The sequence below is a fragment of the Oncorhynchus kisutch genome, linkage group LG13, assembly GCF_002021735.2.
Source record: "Oncorhynchus kisutch isolate 150728-3 linkage group LG13, Okis_V2, whole genome shotgun sequence".
In the NCBI taxonomy this organism is placed as follows: domain Eukaryota; kingdom Metazoa; phylum Chordata; class Actinopteri; order Salmoniformes; family Salmonidae; genus Oncorhynchus; species Oncorhynchus kisutch.
In genome coordinates, this window is record NC_034186.2 from 1607772 (window position 1) to 1627931 (window position 20160).

At 48.4% G+C, this 20160-nt stretch overlaps 1 protein-coding gene across 1 annotated transcript in view; it reads right to left on the bottom strand.

Moving 5' to 3' along the window:
- gabra5 (gamma-aminobutyric acid type A receptor subunit alpha5) overlaps positions 1–20160 on the bottom strand; it is a 76972-nt gene that overhangs the window by 13042 nt on the left and 43770 nt on the right. Inside the window, exon 7 of the mRNA XM_031838150.1 lies at positions 7293–7436. Coding sequence (XP_031694010.1) covers positions 7293–7436 — 144 coding nt within the window. The remainder of the gene's footprint in view (positions 1–7292; positions 7437–20160) is intronic.

The following is a 20160-nucleotide window of genomic DNA, read 5'->3' on the forward strand; positions in this document are numbered from 1 at the left end:
TGGATGTGGAGTGTCTGTCTGGATGTGGAGTGTCTGTCTGGATGTGGGAGTGTCCTGTCCTGATGTGGGAGTGTCTGTCTGGAGTGGGAGTGTCCTGTCTGGATGTTGGAGTGTCTGTCTGGATGTTGGAGTGTCTGTCTGGATGCTGGAGTGTCTGTCTGGATTGTGGGAGTGTCTGTCTGGATGTGGGAGTGTCTGTCTGGATGTGGGAGTGTCTGTCTGGATGTGGAGTGTCTGTCTGGATGTTGGAGTGTCTGTCTGGATGTGGGAGTGTCTGTCTGGATGTGGGAGTGGTCTGTCTGGATGTGGGAGTGTCTGTCTGGATGTGGGAGTGTCTGTCTGGATGTCGGAGTGTGTCTGGATGTCGGAGTGTCTGTCTGGATGTGGGAGTGTCTGTCTGGATGTGGGAGTGTCTGTCTGGATGTGGGAGTGGTCTGTCTGGATGTGGGAGTGTCTGTCTGGATGTCGGAGTGTCTGTCTGGATGTCGGAGTGTCTGTCTGGATGTGGGAGTGTCTGTCTGGATGTTGGAGTGTCTGTCTGGATGTGGGAGTGTCTGTCTGGATGTGGGAGTGTCTGTCTGGATGTGGGAGTGTCTGTCTGGATGTGGGAGTGTCTGTCTGGATGTGGAGTGTCTGTCTGGATGTGGGAGTGTCTGTCTGGATGTCGGAGTGTCTGTCTGGATGTCGGAGTGTCTGTCTGGATGTCGGAGTGTCTGTCTGGATGTCGGAGTGTCTGTCTGGATGTCGGAGTGTCTGTCTGGATGTCGGAGTGTCTGTCTGGATGTGGGAGTGTCTGTCTGGATGTGGGAGTGTCTGTCTGGATGTGGGAGTGTCTGTCTGGATGTGGGAGTGTCTGTCTGGATGTGGGAGTGTCTGTCTGGATGTTGGAGTGTCTGTCTGGATGTGGGAGTGTCTGTCTGGATGTGGGAGTGTCTGTCTGGATGTTGGAGTGTCTGTCTGGATGTCGGAGTGTCTGTCTGGATGTGGGAGTGTCTGTCTGGATGTTGGTGTCTGTCTGGATGTTGGAGTGTCTGTCTGGATGTCGGAGTGTCTGTCTGGATGTTGGAGTGTCTGTCTGGATGTTGGAGTGTCTGTCTGGATGTGGGAGTGTCTGTCTGGATGTGGGAGTGTCTGTCTGGATGTTGGTGTCTGTCTGGATGTTGGAGTGTCTGTCTGGATGTTGGAGTGTCTGTCTGGATGTCGGAGTGTCTGTCTGGATGTGGGAGTGTCTGTCTGGATGTCGGAGTGTCTGTCTGGATGTTGGAGTGTCTGTCTGGATGTGGGAGTGTCTGTCTGGATGTGGAGTGTCTGTCTGGATGTTGGTGTCTGTCTGGATGTTGGAGTGTCTGTCTGGATGTTGGAGTGTCTGTCTGGATGTCGGAGTGTCTGTCTGGATGTCGGAGTGTCTGTCTGGATGTCGGAGTGTCTGTCTGGATGTCGGAGTGTCTGTCTAGATGTTGGAGTGTCTGTCTGGATGTTGGAGTGTCTGTCTGGATGTCGGAGTGTCTGTCTGGATGTTGTAGTGTCTGTCTGGATATCAGAGTGTCTGTCTGGATGTTGGAGTGTCTGTCTGGATGTTGGAGTGTCTGTCTGGATGTTGGAGTGTCTGTCTGGATGTCGGAGTGTCTGTCTGGATGTGGGAGTGTCTGTCTGGATGTGGGGAGTGTCTGTCTGGATGTGGGAGTGTCTGTCTGGATGTGGGGAGTGTCTGTCTGGATGTTGGAGTGTCTGTCTGGATGTGGGAGTGTCTGTCTGGATGTGGGAGTGTCTGTCTGGATGTGGGAGTGTCTGTCTGGATGTGGGAGTGTCTGTCTGGATGTGGGAGTGTCTGTCTGGATGTGGGAGTGTCGTCTGGATGTGGGAGTGTCTGTCTGGATGTGGGAGTGTCTGTCTGGATGTGGAGTGTCTGTCTGGATGTGGGAGTGTCTGTCTGGATGTGGGAGTGTCTGTCTGGATGTGGGAGTGTCTGTCTGGATGTGGGAGTGTCTGTCTGGATGTGGGAGTGTCTGTCTGGATGTGGGAGTGTCTGTCTGGATGTGGGAGTGTCTGTCTGGATGTGGGAGTGTCTGTCTGGATGTGGAGTGTCTGTCTGGATGTGGGAGTGTCTGTCTGGATGTGGGAGTGTCTGTCTGGATGTGGGAGTGTCTGTCTGGATGTGGGAGTGTCTGTCTGGATGTGGGAGTGTCTGTCTGGATGTGGGAGTGTCTGTCTGGATGTGGGAGTGTCTGTCTGGATGTGGGAGTGTCTGTCTGGATGTGGGAGTGTCTGTCTGGATGTGGGAGTGTCTGTCTGGATGTGGGAGTGTCTGTCTGGATGTGGGAGTGTCTGTCTGGATGTGGGAGTGTCTGTCTGGATGTGGGAGTGTCTGTCTGGATGTGGGAGTGTCTGTCTGGATGTTGGAGTGTCTGTCTGGATGTGGGAGTGTCTGTCTGGATGTGGGAGTGTCTGTCTGGATGTGGGAGTGTCTGTCTGGATGTGGAGTGTCTGTCTGGATGTGGGAGTGTCTGTCTGGATGTGGGAGTGTCTGTCTGGATGTGGGAGTGTCTGTCTGGATGTTGGAGTGTCTGTCTGGATGTGGGAGTGTCTGTCTGGATGTTGGTGTCTGTCTGGATGTTGGAGTGTCTGTCTGGATGTTGGAGTGTCTGTCTGGATGTCGGAGTGTCTGTCTGGATGTCGGAGTGTCTGTCTGGATGTCGGAGTGTCTGTCTGGATGTTGGAGTGTCTGTCTGATGTGGGAGTGTCTGTCTGGATGTGGGAGTGTCTGTCTGGATGTTGGTGTCTGTCTGGATGTTGGAGTGTCTGTCTGGATGTTGGAGTGTCTGTCTGGATGTCGGAGTGTCTGTCTGGATGTCGGAGTGTCTGTCTGGATGTCGGAGTGTCTGTCTGGATGTCGGAGTGTCTGTCTAGATGTTGGAGTGTCTGTCTGGATGTTGGAGTGTCTGTCTGGATGTCGGAGTGTCTGTCTGGATGTTGTAGTGTCTGTCTGGATATCAGAGTGTCTGTCTGGATGTTGGAGTGTCTGTCTGGATGTTGGAGTGTCTGTCTGGATGTTGGAGTGTCTGTCTGGATGTCGGAGTGTCTGTCTGGATGTGGGAGTGTCTGTCTGGATGTGGGAGTGTCTGTCTGGATGTGGGAGTGTCTGGATGGGTCTGGATGTGGGAGTGTCTGTCTGGATGTTGGAGTGTCTGTCTGGATGTGGGAGTGTCTGTCTGGATGTGGGAGTGTCTGTCTGGATGTGGGAGTGTCTGTCTGGATGTGGGAGTGTCTGTCTGGATGTGGGAGGTCCTGGAGTTTTGTCCGGGAGTGTCTGGATGTGGGAGTGTCTGTCTGGATGTGGGAGTGTCTGTCTGGATGTGGGAGTGTCTGTCTGGATGTGGGAGTGTCTGTCTGGATGTGGGAGTGTCTGTCTGGATGTGGGAGTGTCTGTCTGGATGTTGGAGTGTCTGTCTGGATGTGGGAGTGTCTGTCTGGATGTGGGAGTGTCTGTCTGGATGTTGGAGTGTCTGTCTGGATGTCGGAGTGTCTGTCTGGATGTGGGAGTGTCTGTCTGGATGTTGGTGTCTGTCTGGATGTTGGAGTGTCTGTCTGGATGTCGGAGTGTCTGTCTGGATGTTGGAGTGTCTGTCTGGATGTTGGAGTGTCTGTCTGGATGTGGGAGTGTCTGTCTGGATGTGGGAGTGTCTGTCTGGATGTTGGTGTCTGTCTGGATGTTGGAGTGTCTGTCTGGATGTTGGAGTGTCTGTCTGGATGTCGGAGTGTCTGTCTGGATGTCGGAGTGTCTGTCTGGATGTCGGAGTGTCTGTCTGGATGTTGGAGTGTCTGTCTGGATGTGGGAGTGTCTGTCTGGATGTGGGAGTGTCTGTCTGGATGTTGGTGTCTGTCTGGATGTTGGAGTGTCTGTCTGGATGTTGGAGTGTCTGTCTGGATGTCGGAGTGTCTGTCTGGATGTCGGAGTGTCTGTCTGGATGTCGGAGTGTCTGTCTGGATGTCGGAGTGTCTGTCTAGATGTTGGAGTGTCTGTCTGGATGTTGGAGTGTCTGTCTGGATGTCGGAGTGTCTGTCTGGATGTTGTAGTGTCTGTCTGGATATCAGAGTGTCTGTCTGGATGTTGGAGTGTCTGTCTGGATGTTGGAGTGTCTGTCTGGATGTTGGAGTGTCTGTCTGGATGTCGGAGTGTCTGTCTGGATGTGGGAGTGTCTGTCTGGATGTGGGAGTGTCTGTCTGGATGTGGGAGTGTCTGTCTGGATGTGGGAGTGTCTGTCTGGATGTTGGAGTGTCTGTCTGGATGTGGGAGTGTCTGTCTGGATGTGGGAGTGTCTGTCTGGATGTGGGAGTGTGTGTCTGGATGTGGGAGTGTCTGTCTGGATGTGGGAGTGTCTGTCTGGATGTGGGAGTGTCTGTCTGGATGTTGGAGTGTCTGTCTGGATGTGGGAGTGTCTGTCTGGATGTGGGAGTGTCTGTCTGGATGTTGGTGTCTGTCTGGATGTTGGAGTGTCTGTCTGGATGTCGGAGTGTCTGTCTGGATGTGGGAGTGTCTGTCTGGATGTTGGTGTCTGTCTGGATGTTGGAGTGTCTGTCTGGATGTCGGAGTGTCTGTCTGGATGTTGGAGTGTCTGTCTGGATGTTGGAGTGTCTGTCTGGATGTGGGAGTGTCTGTCTGGATGTGGGAGTGTCTGTCTGGATGTTGGTGTCTGTCTGGATGTTGGAGTGTCTGTCTGGATGTTGGAGTGTCTGTCTGGATGTCGGAGTGTCTGTCTGGATGTCGGAGTGTCTGTCTGGATGTCGGAGTGTCTGTCTGGATGTTGGAGTGTCTGTCTGGATGTGGGAGTGTCTGTCTGGATGTGGGAGTGTCTGTCTGGATGTTGGTGTCTGTCTGGATGTTGGAGTGTCTGTCTGGATGTTGGAGTGTCTGTCTGGATGTCGGAGTGTCTGTCTGGATGTCGGAGTGTCTGTCTGGATTTCGGAGTGTCTGTCTGGATGTCGGAGTGTCTGTCTAGATGTTGGAGTGTCTGTCTGGATGTTGGAGTGTCTGTCTGGATGTCGGAGTGTCTGTCTGGATGTTGTAGTGTCTGTCTGGATATCAGAGTGTCTGTCTGGATGTTGGAGTGTCTGTCTGGATGTTGGAGTGTCTGTCTGGATGTTGGAGTGTCTGTCTGGATGTCGGAGTGTCTGTCTGGATGTTGAAGTGTCTGTCTGGATGTTGGAGTGTCTGTCTGGATGTTGAAGTGTTTGTCTTTACACAGAAGAAGCACTGACTGTCTTTGACATTTTCCACAATTGATCATTTCCTGTCTAAGTTGTGTTCCTTTTTTAATTTTAGGATTTAAAATATGTTCTATGATCACTTCTGCTTGTCATCTTGGCGTCCATGGCTTGATGAGTGCCGGCTCCGGCTGTGAGCACTTCTGCTTGTCATCTTGGCGTCCATGGCTTGATGAGTGCCGGCTCCGGCTGTGAGCACTTCTGCTTGTCATCTTGGCGTCCATGGCTTGATGAGTGCCGGCTCCGGCTGTGAGCACTTCTGCTTGTCATCTTGGCGTCCATGGCTTGATGAGTGCCGGCTCCGGCTGTGAGCACTTCTGCTTGTCATCTTGGCGTCCATGGCTTGATGAGTGCCGGCTCCGGCTGTGAGCACTTCTGCTTGTCATCTTCGCGTCCATGGCTTGATGAGTGCCGGCTCCGGCTGTGAGCACTTCTGCTTGTCATCTTGGCGTCCATGGCTTGATGAGTGCCGGCTCCGGCTGTGAGCACTTCTGCTTGTCATCTTGGCGTCCATGGCTTGATGAGTGACGGCTCCGGCTGTGAGCACTTCTGCTTGTCATCTTGGCGTCCATGGCTTGATGAGTGCCGGCTCCGGCTGTGAGCACTTCTGCTTGTCATCTTGGCGTCCATGGCTTGATGAGTGCCGGCTCCGGCTGTGAGCACTTCTGCTTGTCATCTTGGCGTCCATGGCTTGATGAGTGCCGGCTCCGGCTGTGAGCACTTCTGCTTGTCATCTTGGCGTCCATGGCTTGATGAGTGCCGGCTCCGGCTGTGAGCACTTCTGCTTGTCATCTTGGCGTCCATGGCTTGATGAGTGCCGGCTCCGGCTGTGAGCACTTCTGCTTGTCATCTTGGCGTCCATGGCTTGATGAGTGCCGGCTCCGGCTGTGAGCACTTCTGCTTGTCATCTTGGCGTCCATGGCTTGATGAGTGCCGGCTCCGGCTGTGAGCACTTCGCTGAGCTATTCTTCAGTAAAGAGGGTTTGAAGCAGAGATTTGTGACATGTATCTGACAGCTTGTGTCTCAATCTAGAGATGTTCTTCTTAATAACCTGAAGTCAGAGACATCCTCACCTGCAGCGGCAGCATTCAGTATTCTATGGTAGGAGATATGAACTCTGTATGGGCTTTCTAGATGATTGTGTTTAAACAGGCACCATGCATGGCAGACAAGGTTAAACATTTAAACAGGCATCCTGCATGGCAGACAAGGTTAAACATTTAAACAGGCATCATGCATGGCAGACAAGGTTAAACATTTAAACAGGCATCATGCATGGCAGACAAGGTTAAACATTTAAAAAGGTACCATGCATTGCAGACTTAAAGTTAAAAGTTACGGCCCTAATGTAAAGTTCCACATCAAAGTGATGCATCCAGGACAGTAGTTGTTAGGATCGGTATGTCCATGACAGTAGTTGTTAGGATCGGTATGTCCATGACAGTAGTTGTTAGGATCAGTATGTCCATGACAGTAGTTGTTAGGATCGGTATGTCCATGACAGTAGTTGTTAGGATCGGTATGGCAGTGAATGGGTGATTGGTAGGAGGATGAATAGGTGAGTAATAAGAGATTAGAATGATAACTTGCTGTCTGAGCTGCAGCCTATGTGTCACACCCTGATCTGTTTCACCTGTCTTTGTGCTTGTCTCCAACCCCCCCCATCCAGGGGTCGCCCATCTTCTCCATTATCCCCTGTGTATTTATACCTGCGTTCTCTGTTTGTCTGTTGCCAGTTCGTCTTGTCTTGTCAGGTCTTGACAGTGTTCTTTCCTGCCTTCCCGTTTCACTAGTTCTGTTTCCTAGTTTTTCCCGGGTTCGGACCATTCTGCCTGCCCTGACCCCGAGCCTGTCTGCCGTTCTGTGCCTGCCTGACTCTGACCTGATCACGATCCTCTGCCTGCCCTCGACCTGCCCTTTGCCCCTGGTTTCTAATAAATCATCTGAGAACTGTACTATCCGCCTCCCGTGTCTGCATCTGGGTCACATCCTGAGTCGTGATACTATGTGTGATTTCGTGTGTGTGTACCTCTGCTAGTATAGATGTCCTCAGTGCCAGCGGTCTGTCCTATCAGATGATACTGGTTGAGTCGTGACCCCTCCTCTGCCACCACCACTGACTTGGCTGCTCCCTGGGTCCACGAATACACCACCTCAGACACAGGATACGCATCTACAAGAGGAGACAGGAAACAGGATACGCATCTACAAAAGGAGACAGGAAACAGGATATGCATCTACAACAGGAGACAGGAAACAGGATACGCATCTACAACAGGAGACAGGAAACAGGATACGCATCTCCAACAAGAGACAGGAAACAGGATACGCATCTACAACAGGAGACAGGAAAGAGGATACACATCTAAAACAAGAGACAGGACACAGGATAGTCATCTACAACAGAAGACAGGAAACAGGATACGCATCTACAACAGAAGACAGGAAACAGGATACACATCTACAGCAGAAGACAGGAAACAGGATACGCATACGCATCTACAACAAGAGACAGGAAACAGGATACGCATCTACAACAGGAGACAGGAAACAGGATACACATCTACAACAGGAGACAGGACACAGGATAGTCATCTACAACAGAAGACAGGAAACAGGATACGCATCTACAACAGAAGACAGGAAACAGGATACGCATACGCATCTACAACAGGAGACAGGACACAGGATACTCATCTACAACAGAAGACAGGATACATATCTACAACAGAAGACAGGAAACAGGATACCCGCAATGTGTCCCCACCCAACAGGGGGATGATCTCCTGGAACCAGCATCAACAACAGACCCTTACCAACACTTGCTGGCCCTACAACATCAGAAGGAAATGCCTCAGTGCCATCAAAACAGTCAGTAGCTCATGCTGGCCCTACAACATCAGAAGGAAATGCCTCATTGCCATCAAAACAGTCAGTAGCTCATGCTGGCCATACAACATCAGAAGGAAATGCCTCAGTGCCATCAAAACAGTCAGTAGCTCATGCTGGCCCTACAACATCACAAGGAAATGCATTAGCGCAAGCAAAACAGTCAATAGCTCTAGGTCATTGATAAGCAGCATACTTTGAGCTGTTGACCAAATCTCTCTTTCCAAGTAGCCCACACACAGTGCTCCACATCCCATTAAGGAGTCTGTCATGATCACCCTGCGGACACTACCTGGCCCATGTGAACCCCCTGCAACAGCAGTCATGGGTCTCTCCAATAATAGCAGGCACAAGCTAAAAGGCACCAAGTGTTCCAGCTGAAACCATGACAGAAAGAGCCGGAATGCGACCTTCCTCTGTTGGGACAAAAATACATGATCCTTGAACGAGACCCAGAAACTGACTACGCGGAGTCAAATAACTTTTCTTGTGATTCACTATGAACCCCAGCGAATTTGGAAACCAGCTTAGCAGTGTGGAGCTCCACATGTTCCCTTGACTCTGCTACGACCAGCCTATCGTCCAGAAAGGCAAATACTCTGATCCACTGGCACCGCATCGGTGCCCAAACTTCCTCCACCACCACAGAAAAAAGTACGGGTGAGGATGTACGGTATAGCACATGAAAACAGGGATCCTTCAGATCTATGGACGTGAACCAATCGCTGGGTCGCACCGTCTGCAATAGCCGGCAAAGTGTGAGCATTTTGAACTTGCAACATTGAGGTGCTTCATTAATACATGTAATTCCAGGATGGGATGCAACATTCCATCGCTCTTGGCAACTAAGAAGTACTGGCTGTACCAACCAATCTCCTCTCAAGACAGGCGCTAGGACCTCAGGGATGCAAAGGAGGACGCACAACAAACTGCAGACTGCACCCTCGTCACCTATGGTTGAAGAACGCATGCCCACCACTGGACGGAGTAGAGCACGCTGCCAGTTTCCCGCTACTGGATAGAGCACGCAGCCAGTCTCCCGCTACTGGACGGAGCACACTGCCAGTCTCCTGACACTGGATAGAGCACGTTGCCAGTCTCCCGCTACTGGATAGAGCACGTTGCCAGTCTCACGCTACTGGATAGAGCACGCTGCCAGTCTCCCGCTACTGGACGGAGCAGGCTGCCAGTCTCCCGCTACTGGATAGAGCATGTTGCCAGTCTCCCGCTACTGGATAGAGCACGTTGCCAGTCTCCCGCTACTGGATAGAGCATGTTGCCAGTCTCCCGCTACTGGATAGAGCACGTTGCCAGTCTCCCGCTACTGGACGGAGCATGCTGCCAGTCTCCCGCTACTGGATGGAGCATGCTGCCAGTCTCCCACTACTGGACGGAGCACGCTGCCAGTCTCCCACTACTGGACGGAGCACGCTGCCAGTCTCCCGCTACTGGACGGAGCATGTTGCCAGTCTCCCGCTACTGGACAGAGCACACTGCCAGTCTCCCTACATTATCTCCTGAAGGGGCAGAGCAGAGAGCCACCCTGAGGACTGGGACTTGTTTTCATATTCAACACTCTTGACAATTGTGTGTCCTAAAGGATTAGTCCCCTAGGATTAGCCCACAAGGATTAGCCCCCTTGTTAGCCTCTGGTGCAAGGTATCTTTCCGCTTCACCGCTGCAGGGACAGGAGGTAAATAGCTTCCCCAAAACCTAGAGGCATCATATTCATCCATTATGAAGAGAGGAGCAGAGAGGAGCAGAGGGGAAGAGCATCTGTATTCTATTCCCCCTTATAGTACTGTGCCATATATAGTGGCTTGCAAAAGTATTCCCCCCTTTGGTATTTTTCCTATTTTGTTGCCTTACAACCTGGAATTAAAATTGAATTCAAATAGATTTTTTGGGGGGGGTTTGTATCATTTGATTTACACAACATGCCTACCACTTTGAAGATGCTAAATATATTTTATTGTGAAACAAACAAGAAATAAGACAACAAAAAAAGAACTTGAGCGTGCAGAACTATTCACCCCCCCAAAGTCAATACTTTGTAGAGCCATATTTAGCAGCAATTACAGCTGCAAGTATCTTGGCACATCTAGCCACTGGGATTTTTGCCCATTCTTCAAGGCAATACTGCTCCAGCTCCTTCAAGTTGGATGGGTTCCGCTGGTGTACAGCAATCTTCAAGTCATACCACAGATTCTCAATTGGATTGAGGTCTGGGCTTTGACTAGGCCATTCCAAGACATGTAAAGGTTTCCCCTTAAACCACTCAAGTGTTGCTTTAGCAGTATGTTTAGGGTCATTGTCCTGCTGGAAGGTGAACCTCTGTCCCAGTCTCAAATCTCTGGAAGACTGAAACAGGTTTCCCTCAAGAATTTCCCTGTATTTAGCACCATCCATCCTTCCTTCAATTCTGACCAGTTTCCCAGTCCTTGCCGATGAAAAACATCCCCACAGATGGTGTTATCAGGGGGATTAGAGGTGTTGGGTTTGCGCCAGACATAGTGTTTTCCTTGATGGCCAAAAAGTTCAATTTTAGTCTCATCTGACCAGAGTACCTTCTTCCATATATTTGGGGAGTCTCCCGCATGCCTTTTTGGATGCGGATCCACTCTTCCGTAAATCCCAGCTCTCTGGAGTGTATGGCTTAAAGTGGTCCTATGGACAGATACTCCAATCTCCGCTGTCTAGCTTTGCAGCTCCTTCAGAGTTATCTTTGGTCTCTTTGTTGCCTCTCTGCTCCGTGGGATGTTCAAAGTTCCTGATATTTTTTTATAACTCAACCCTGATCTGTACTTCTCCACAACTTTGTCTCTGACCTGTTTGGAGAGCTCCTTGGTCTTCATGGTGCTGCTTGATTGGTGGTGCCCCTTGATTGGTGGTGTTGCAGACTCTGGGGCCTTTCAGAACAGGTGTATATATATATATACTGAGATCATGTGACACAGATTGCACACAGGTGGATTTTATTTAACTAATTATGTGACTTCTGAAGGTAATTGGTTGCACCAGATCTTATTTAGGGGCTTCATAGCAAAAGGGGTGAATACACACACCACTTTTCTGTTTTTATTTTTTAGAATTCTTTAAAATAAATGTAAAAAAATTATTTCACTTCACCAATTTGGACTATTTTGTGTATGTCCATTACATGACATCCAAATCCATGTTACTTACAGGTTGTAATGCAACAAAATAGGAAAAATACTTTTGCTACTGTATCCCCCTTTTCACCCATATATTTGTAATGAGTGTACATACTTTCTCCCTCAGAACAGCCTCAATTCGTCCGGTCATGGACTCTACAGGGTGTCGAAAGCGTTCCACAGGGATATTGGGCCATGTTGACTCCAATGCTTCCCACAGTTGTGTCAAATTGGCTGGATGTCCTTTGGGGGGTGGACCATTCTTCAAAACTTCTTGCCTTTGTGCTGTTGTCTGTGTCCAATATTGTTAATACCATGTTTTGTGCTGCTACCATGTTGTGCTGCTGCCATGTTGTGTCGCTACCATGTTTTTTTCATGTGGTGCTATTATGTTGTGTTGTCATGTGTTGCTGCCATGCTATGTTGTTGTCTTTTAGGTCTCTCTTTATGTAGTGTTGTGGTGTCTTAGTTCTCTCTTTATGTAGTGTTGTGGTGTCTTAGTTCTCTCTTTATGTAGTGTTGTGGTGTCTCTCTTGTCATGATGTATGTTTTGTCCTATATTTTATTTTAAATCCAGCCCCTGTCCACACAGGAGACATTTAGCCTTTTGTTAGGCTGACATTGTAATTAAGAATTTGTTTTTAACTGACTAGTTAAATAAAGGTTAAATAAAGGTTAAATCACGGTTAAATAAAGGTTTAATAAAGGTTCAATAAAATGAAAAAGAAATGGGAAACCTTTGAGCATGAAAAACCCAGCAGGGTGCACCTGGCACCTACTACATGGACTCTACAGGGTTTCGAAACTGGTGCACCTGGCACCTACTACATGGACTCTACAGGGTTTCGAAACTGGTGCACCTGGCACCTACTACATGGACTCTACGGGGTTTCGAAACTGGTGCACCTGGCACCTACTACATGGACTCTACAGGGTTTCGAAACTGGTGCACCTGGCACCTACTACATGGACTCTACAGGGTTTCGAAACTGGTGCACCTGGCACCTACTACATGGACTCTACGGGGTGTCGAAACTGGTGCACCTGGCACCTACTACATGGACTCTACGGGGTGTCGAAACTGGTGCACCTGGCACCTACTACATGGACTCTACAGGGTGTCGAAACTGGTGCACCTGGCACCTACTACATGGACTCTACAGGGTTTCGAAACTGGTGCACCTGGCACCTACTACATGGACTCTACAGGGTGTCGAAACTGGTGCACCTGGCACCTACTACATGGACTCTACGGGGTGTCGAAACTGGTGCACCTGGCACCTACTACATGGACTCTACAGGGTGTCGAAACTGGTGCACCTGGCACCTACTACATGGACTCTACAGGGTGTCGAAACTGGTGCACCTGGCACCTACTACATGGACTCTACAGGGTGTCGAAACTGGTGCACCTGGCACCTACTACATGGACTCTACAGGGTGTCGAAACTGGTGCACCTGGCACCTACTACATGGACTCTACAGGGTGTACCATACTACAGGGTGTACCACCTACTACATGGTCTCTCAGGGTGTACCACCTACTACATGGACTCTACAGGGTGTACCATACTACAGGGTGTACCATACTACAGGGTGTACCATACTACCATACCCCGTTTTCTCTGTATACATCAATGATGTCGCTCTTGCTGCTGGTGATTCTCTGATCCACCTCTACGCAGACGACACCGTTCTGTATACATCTGGCCCTTCTTTGGACACTGTGTTAACAAACCTCCAAACGAGCTTCAATGCCATAAAAAACACCTTCTGTGGCCTCCAACTGCTCTCAAACGCTAGTAAAACTAAATGCATGCTCTTCAATTGATCGCTGCCCGCACCTGCGGCCCGACTAGCATCCCTACTCAGGATGGTTCTGACTTAGAATATGTGGACAACTACAAATATTTAGGTGTCTGGCTAGACTGTAAACTCTCCTTCCAGACTCACATTAAGCATCTCCAATCCAAAGTTAACTCAAGAATATCTTCCTATTTCGCAACAAAGCCTCCTCCACTCATGCTGCCAAACATACCCTCGTAAAACTGACTATACTACCTATCCTTGACTTCGCAATGTAATTTACAAAATAGCCTCCAACACTCTACTCAGCAAATTGGATGCAGTCTACCACAGCGTCATCCGTTTTGTCACCAACGCCCCATATACTACCCACCGCTGCGACCTGTATGCTCTCGTTGGCTGATCCTCGTTAGATATTCGTTGCCAAATCCACTGGCTCCAGGTCATCTATAAGTCTTTGCTAGTTAAAGCTCCGCCTTATCTCAGCTCACTGGTCACCATAGCAGCACCCACACGTAGCACGCGCTCCAGCAGGTATATTTCACTGGTCATCCCCAAAGCCAACACCTCTTTGGCCGCCTTTCCTTCCAGTTCTCTGCTGCCAATGACTGGAACGAATTGCAAAAATCACTGAAGTTGGAGACTCATATCTCCCTCACTAGCTTTAAGCGTCAGCTGTCAGAGCAGCTAACCGATCGCTGCAGCTGTACACAGCCCATCTGTACACAGCCCATCTGTAAATAGCCCATCTGTACACAGCCCATCTGTAAATAGCCCATCTGTAAATAGCCCATCCAACCAACTACCTACCTCATCCCATATTCATTTTTCTTTTTCTGTTCTTTTTCACTCCAGTATTTATACTTGCACATCATCATCTGCTCATCACTCCAGTGTAAATTGTTAAATTGTAATTACTTCTCCACTATTGGCCTATTTATTGCCTCACCTCCCTAATCTCATCCTTACTACATTTGCACACACTGTATACATATGTTCTATTGTGTTATTGACTGTACGTTTGTTTATGTGGAACTCTGTGTTGTTTTTGCGGCACTGCTTTGCTTTATCTTGACCAGGTCGCAGTTGTAAATGAGAACTTGTTCTCAACTGGCCTACCTGGTTAAATAAAGGTGAAATTAAAAAAATAATGGAGATGGAGTTTGATATGAGTCTGGAAGGAGAGTTTTCAGTCTAGCAAGACACCTAGGTATTTATAGTTGTCCACGTATTCTAGGTCAGAACCGTCCAGAGTAGTGATGCTAGTCGGGCGGGCGGGTGCAGCAGCGAACGGTTGAAAAGTATGGAAGCGAACAGGCTGTATGGATGGAGACCAACGGGTAGAATATTCACCATATTCAGCCATGTGTTGTTGCTTTTTTAAAGACAAATTATCTTACAATCTCTCATGTCTCTCTGGGAGAAGATCCGTGCCCTAAACTTGTCTACATTATTGTCCAGAGACTGTACATTAGCAAGTTATATAAGCGGTGGGTGGTTTGCCATTCTAGGGAGTATGACTAGAATGCAAGCTCTCCTTCCTCTCCTTCGGCGGCATCTTTTTGGTAGAGCGACCGGGATGAATGGAGCTGCTTCATATAGTCCAAACAATGGATCCAGGTCTGGGTCCGAATTTGTTTCACCGATCTAATGTCTAAACAACACTCCTTTATTCATCCAAAATAAAACATATATTATTTTTTTAAACTGAAATATAACAGTTCCATAAGTATTCTGACCCTTCACTCAGTAATTTGTTGAAGCACCTTTGGCAGCGATTACAGCCTCTAGCCTTCTTGGGTATGATGCTACAAGCTTAGCACACAGGTATTTGGGGAGTTTCTCCCATTCTTCTCTGCAGATCCTCTCAAATTATGTCAGGATGGAAGGGGAGCATTGCTGCACAGCTATTTTCAGGTCTCTGGCTGGGCCACTCAAGGAGGTCTGGCTGGGCCACTCAAGGAGGCCTGGCTGGGCCACTCAAGGAGCTCTGGCTGGGCCACTCAAGGAGCTCTGGCTGGGCCACTCAAGGAGCTCTGGCTGGGCCACTCAAGGAGCTCTAGCTGGGCCACTCAAGGAGCCCTGGCTGGGCCACTCAAGGAGCTCTAGCTGGGCCACTCAAGGAGCCCTGGCTGGGCCACTCAAGGAGCTCTAGCTGGGCCACTCAAGGAGCCCTGGCTGGGCCACTCAAGGAGCTCTAGCTGGGCCACTCAAGGAGCCCTGGCTGGGCCACTCAAGGAGCTCTAGCTGGGCCACTCAAGGAGGCCTGGCTGGGCCACTCAAGGACATTCCATAATGACAAAGCGAAAAAAGTTTTTTAGACATTTTAGCAAATGTATTTATGTTCCAATTCAGCATCGTTCACACCCTTTTAAGCCTTATCCCCAACCATCTCTTTAAGAACTCCCATGTAAACAAATGGCCACCCGTCAGCATGGTCAATCATGGTTAGGGAGGATAATATCTGTCTCTATACCAGTTAGAGGAGGTGGTGATTAACACTGTCTCTATACCAGTTAGAGGAGGAGGTGATTAACACTCTCTCTATACCAGGTAGAGGAGGAGGTGATTAACACTGTCTCTATACCAGTTAGAGGAGGAGGTGATTAACACTGTCTCTATACCAGGTAGAGGAGGAGGAGGTGATTAACACTGTCTCTATACCAGTTAGAGGAGGAGGTGGTGATTAACACTGTCTCTATACCAGTTAGAGGAGGAGGTGATTAACACTGTCTCTATACCAGTTAGAGGAGGTGGTGGTTAACACTGTCTCTATACCAGTTAGAGGAGGAGGTGATTAACACTGTCTCTATACCAGTTAGAGGAGGAGGAGGTGATTAACACTGTCTCTATACCAGGTAGAGGAGGTGGTGATTAACACTGTCTCTATACCAGTTAGAGGAGGAGGTGATTAACACTGTCTCTATACCAGGTAGAGGAGGAGGTGGTGATTAACACTGTCTCTATACCAGGTAGAGGAGGAGGAGGTGGTTAACACTGTCTCTATACCAGTTAGAGGAGGTGGTGATTAACACTGTCTCTACACCGGTTAGAGGAGGAGGAGGAGGTGATTAACACTGTCTCTATACCAGTTAGAGGAGGAGGTGATTAACACTGTCTCTATACCAGTTAGAGGAGGAGGTGATTAACACTGTCTCTATACCAGTTAGAGGAGGTGGTGGTTAACACTGTCTCTATACCAGTTAGAGGAGGAGGTGATTAACACTGTCTCTATACCAGTTAGAGGAGGAGGTGATTAACACTGTCTCTATACCAGTTAGAGGAGGTGGTGATTAACACTGTCTCTATACCAGTTAGAGGAGGTGGTGATTAACACTGTCTCTATACCAGTTAGAGGAGGTGGTGATTAACACGGTCTCTATACCAGTTAGAGGAGGTGGTGATTAACACTGTCTCTATACCAGTTAGAGGAGGTGGTGATTAACACTGTCTCTATGCCAGTTAGAGGAGGTGGTGATTAACACTGTCTCTATACCAGGTAGAGGAGGAGGTGATTAACACTGTCTCTATACCAGTTAGAGGAGGAGGAGGTGATTAACACTGTCTCTATACCAGTTAGAGGAGGAGGAGGTGATTAACACTGTCTCTATACCAGTTAGAGGAGGAGGAGGTGATTAACACTGTCTCTATACCAGTTAGAGGAGGTGGTGATTAACACTGTCTCTATACCAGTTAGAGGAGGTGGTGATTAACACTGTCTCTATACCAGTTAGAGGAGGAGGTGGTTAACACTGTCTCTATACCAGTTAGAGGAGGTGGTGATTAACACTGTCTCTATACCAGTTAGAGGAGGAGGTGGTTAACACTGTCTCTATACCAGTTAGAGGGGGAGGTGGTTAACATTGTCTCTATACCAGGTAGAGGAGGTGGTGATTAACACTGTCTCTATACCAGTTAGAGGAGGAGGAGGTGATTAACACTGTCTCTATACCAGTTAGAGGAGGAGGAGGTGGTTAACACTGTCTCTATACCAGTTAGAGGAGGAGGTGGTTAACACTGTCTCTATACCAGTTAGAGGAGGAGGTGGTGATTAACACTGTCTCTATACCAGTTAGAGGAGGTGGTGATTAACACTATCTCTATACCAGGTAGAGGAGGAGGTGATTAACACCGTCTCTATACCAGTTAGAGGAGGAGGTGGTGATTAACACTGTCTCTATACCAGTTAGAGGAGGTGGTGATTAACACTGTCTCTATACCAGTTAGAGGAGGAGGAGGTGATTAACACTGTCTCTATACCAGTTAGAGGAGGAGGTGGTGATTAACACTGTCTCTATACCAGTTAGAGGAGGTGGTGATTAACACTGTCTCTATACCAGTTAGAGGAGGAGGAGGTGGTGATTAACACTGTCTCTATACCAGTTAGAGGAGGAGGTGATTAACACTGTCTCTATACCAGTTAGAGGAGGAGGTGATTAACACTGTCTCTATACCAGTTAGAGGAGGTGGTGATTAACACTGTCTCTATACCAGGTAGAGGAGGTGGTGATTAACACTGTCTCTATACCAGTTAGAGGAGGTGGTGATTAACACTGTCTCTATACCAGGTAGAGGAGGAGGAGGTGATTAACACTGTCTCTATACCAGTTAGAGGAGGTGGTTAACACTGTCTCTATACCAGTTAGAGGAGGAGGTGGTTAACACTGTCTCTATACCAGTTAGAGGAGGAGGTGGTGATTAACACTGTCTCTATACCAGTTAGAGGAGGAGGTGATTAACACTGTCTCTATACCAGTTAGAGGAGGTGGTGATTAACACTGTCTCTATACCAGTTAGAGGAGGAGGTGATTAACACTGTCTCTATACCAGTTAGAGGAGGAGGTGGTGATTAACACTGTCTCTATACCAGGTAGAGGAGGTGGTGATTAACACTGTCTCTATACCAGTTAGAGTAGGTGGTGATTAACACTGTCTCTATACCAGTTAGAGGAGGAGGAGGTGGTTCACACTGTCTCTATACCAGTTAGAGGAGGAGGAGGTGATTAACACTGTCTCTATACCAGGTAGAGGAGGAGGAGGTTAACACTGTCTCTATACCAGTTAGAGGAGGTGGTGATTAACACTGTCTCTATACCAGTTAGAGGAGGTGGTGATTAACACTGTCTCTATACCAGTTAGAGGAGGAGGTGGTGATTAACACTGTCTCTATACCAGTTAGAGGAGGTGGTGATTAACACTGTCTCTATACCAGTTAGAGGAGGTGGTGATTAACACTGTCTCTATACCAGTTAGAGGAGGAGGAGGTGATTAACACTGTCTCTATACCAGGTAGAGGAGGAGGAGGTGATTAACAATGTCTCTATACCAGGTAGAGGAGGAGGTGGTGATTAACACTGTCTCTATACCAGTTAGAGGAGGTGGTGATTAACACTGTCTCTATACCAGTTAGAGGAGGTGGTGGTGATTAACACTGTCTCTATACCAGTTAGAGGAGGAGGTGGTTAACACTGTCTCTATACCAGTTAGAGGAGGTGGTTAACACTGTCTCTATACCAGTTAGAGGAGGAGGTGATTAACACTGTCTCTATACCAGGTAGAGGAGGAGGAGGTGGTTAACACTGTCTCTATACCAGTTAGAGGAGGTGGTGATTAACACTGTCTCTATACCAGTTAGAGGAGGTGGTGATTAACACTGTCTCTATACCAGTTAGAGGAGGTGGTTAACACTGTCTCTATACCAGTTAGAGGAGGAGGAGGAGGTGGTGATTAACACTGTCTCTATACCAGTTAGAGGAGGTGGTTAACACTGTCTCTATACCAGTTAGAGGAGGAGGTGGTTAACACTGTCTCTATACCAGGTAGAGGAGGAGGTGGTGATTAACACTGTCTCTATACCAGTTAGAGGAGGAGGTGATTAACACTGTCTCTATACCAGGTAGAGGAGGAGGAGGTGATTTACACTGTCTCTATACCAGTTAGAGGAGGTGGTGATTAACACTGTCTCTATACCAGTTAGAGGAGGTGGTGATTAACACTGTCTCTATACCAGTTAGAGGAGGAGGTGGTGATTAACACTGTCTCTATACCAGTTAGAGGAGGTGGTGATTAACACTGTCTCTATACCAGTTAGAGGAGGAGGTGGTGATTAACACTGTCTCTATACCAGTTAGAGGAGGTGGTGATTAACACTGTCTCTATACCAGTTAGAGGAGGAGGTGGTGATTAACACCGTCTCTATACCAGTTAGAGGAGGAGGTGGTGATTAACACTGTCTCTATACCAGTTAGAGGAGGTGGTGATTAACACTGTCTCTATACCAGTTAGAGGAGGAGGAGGTGATTAACACTGTCTCTATACCAGTTAGAGGAGGAGGTGGTGATTAACACTGTCTCTATACCAGTTAGAGGAGGTGGTGATTAACACTGTCTCTATACCAGTTAGAGGAGGAGGAGGTGGTGATTAACACTGTCTCTATACCAGTTAGAGGAGGAGGTGATTAACACTGTCTCTATACCAGTTAGAGGAGGAGGTGATTAACACTGTCTCTATACCAGTTAGAGGAGGTGGTGATTAACACTGTCTCTATACCAGGTAGAGGAGGTGGTGATTAACACTGTCTCTATACCAGTTAGAGGAGGTGGTGATTAACACTGTCTCTATACCAGGTAGAGGAGGAGGAGGTGATTAACACTGTCTCTATACCAGTTAGAGGAGGTGGTTAACACTGTCTCTATACCAGTTAGAGGAGGAGGTGGTTAACACTGTCTCTATACCAGTTAGAGGAGGAGGTGGTGATTAACACTGTCTCTATACCAGTTAGAGGAGGAGGTGATTAACACTGTCTCTATACCAGTTAGAGGAGGTGGTGATTAACACTGTCTCTATACCAGTTAGAGGAGGAGGTGATTAACACTGTCTCTATACCAGTTAGAGGAGGAGGTGGTGATTAACACTGTCTCTATACCAGGTAGAGGAGGTGGTGATTAACACTGTCTCTATACCAGTTAGAGTAGGTGGTGATTAACACTGTCTCTATACCAGTTAGAGGAGGAGGAGGTGGTTCACACTGTCTCTATACCAGTTAGA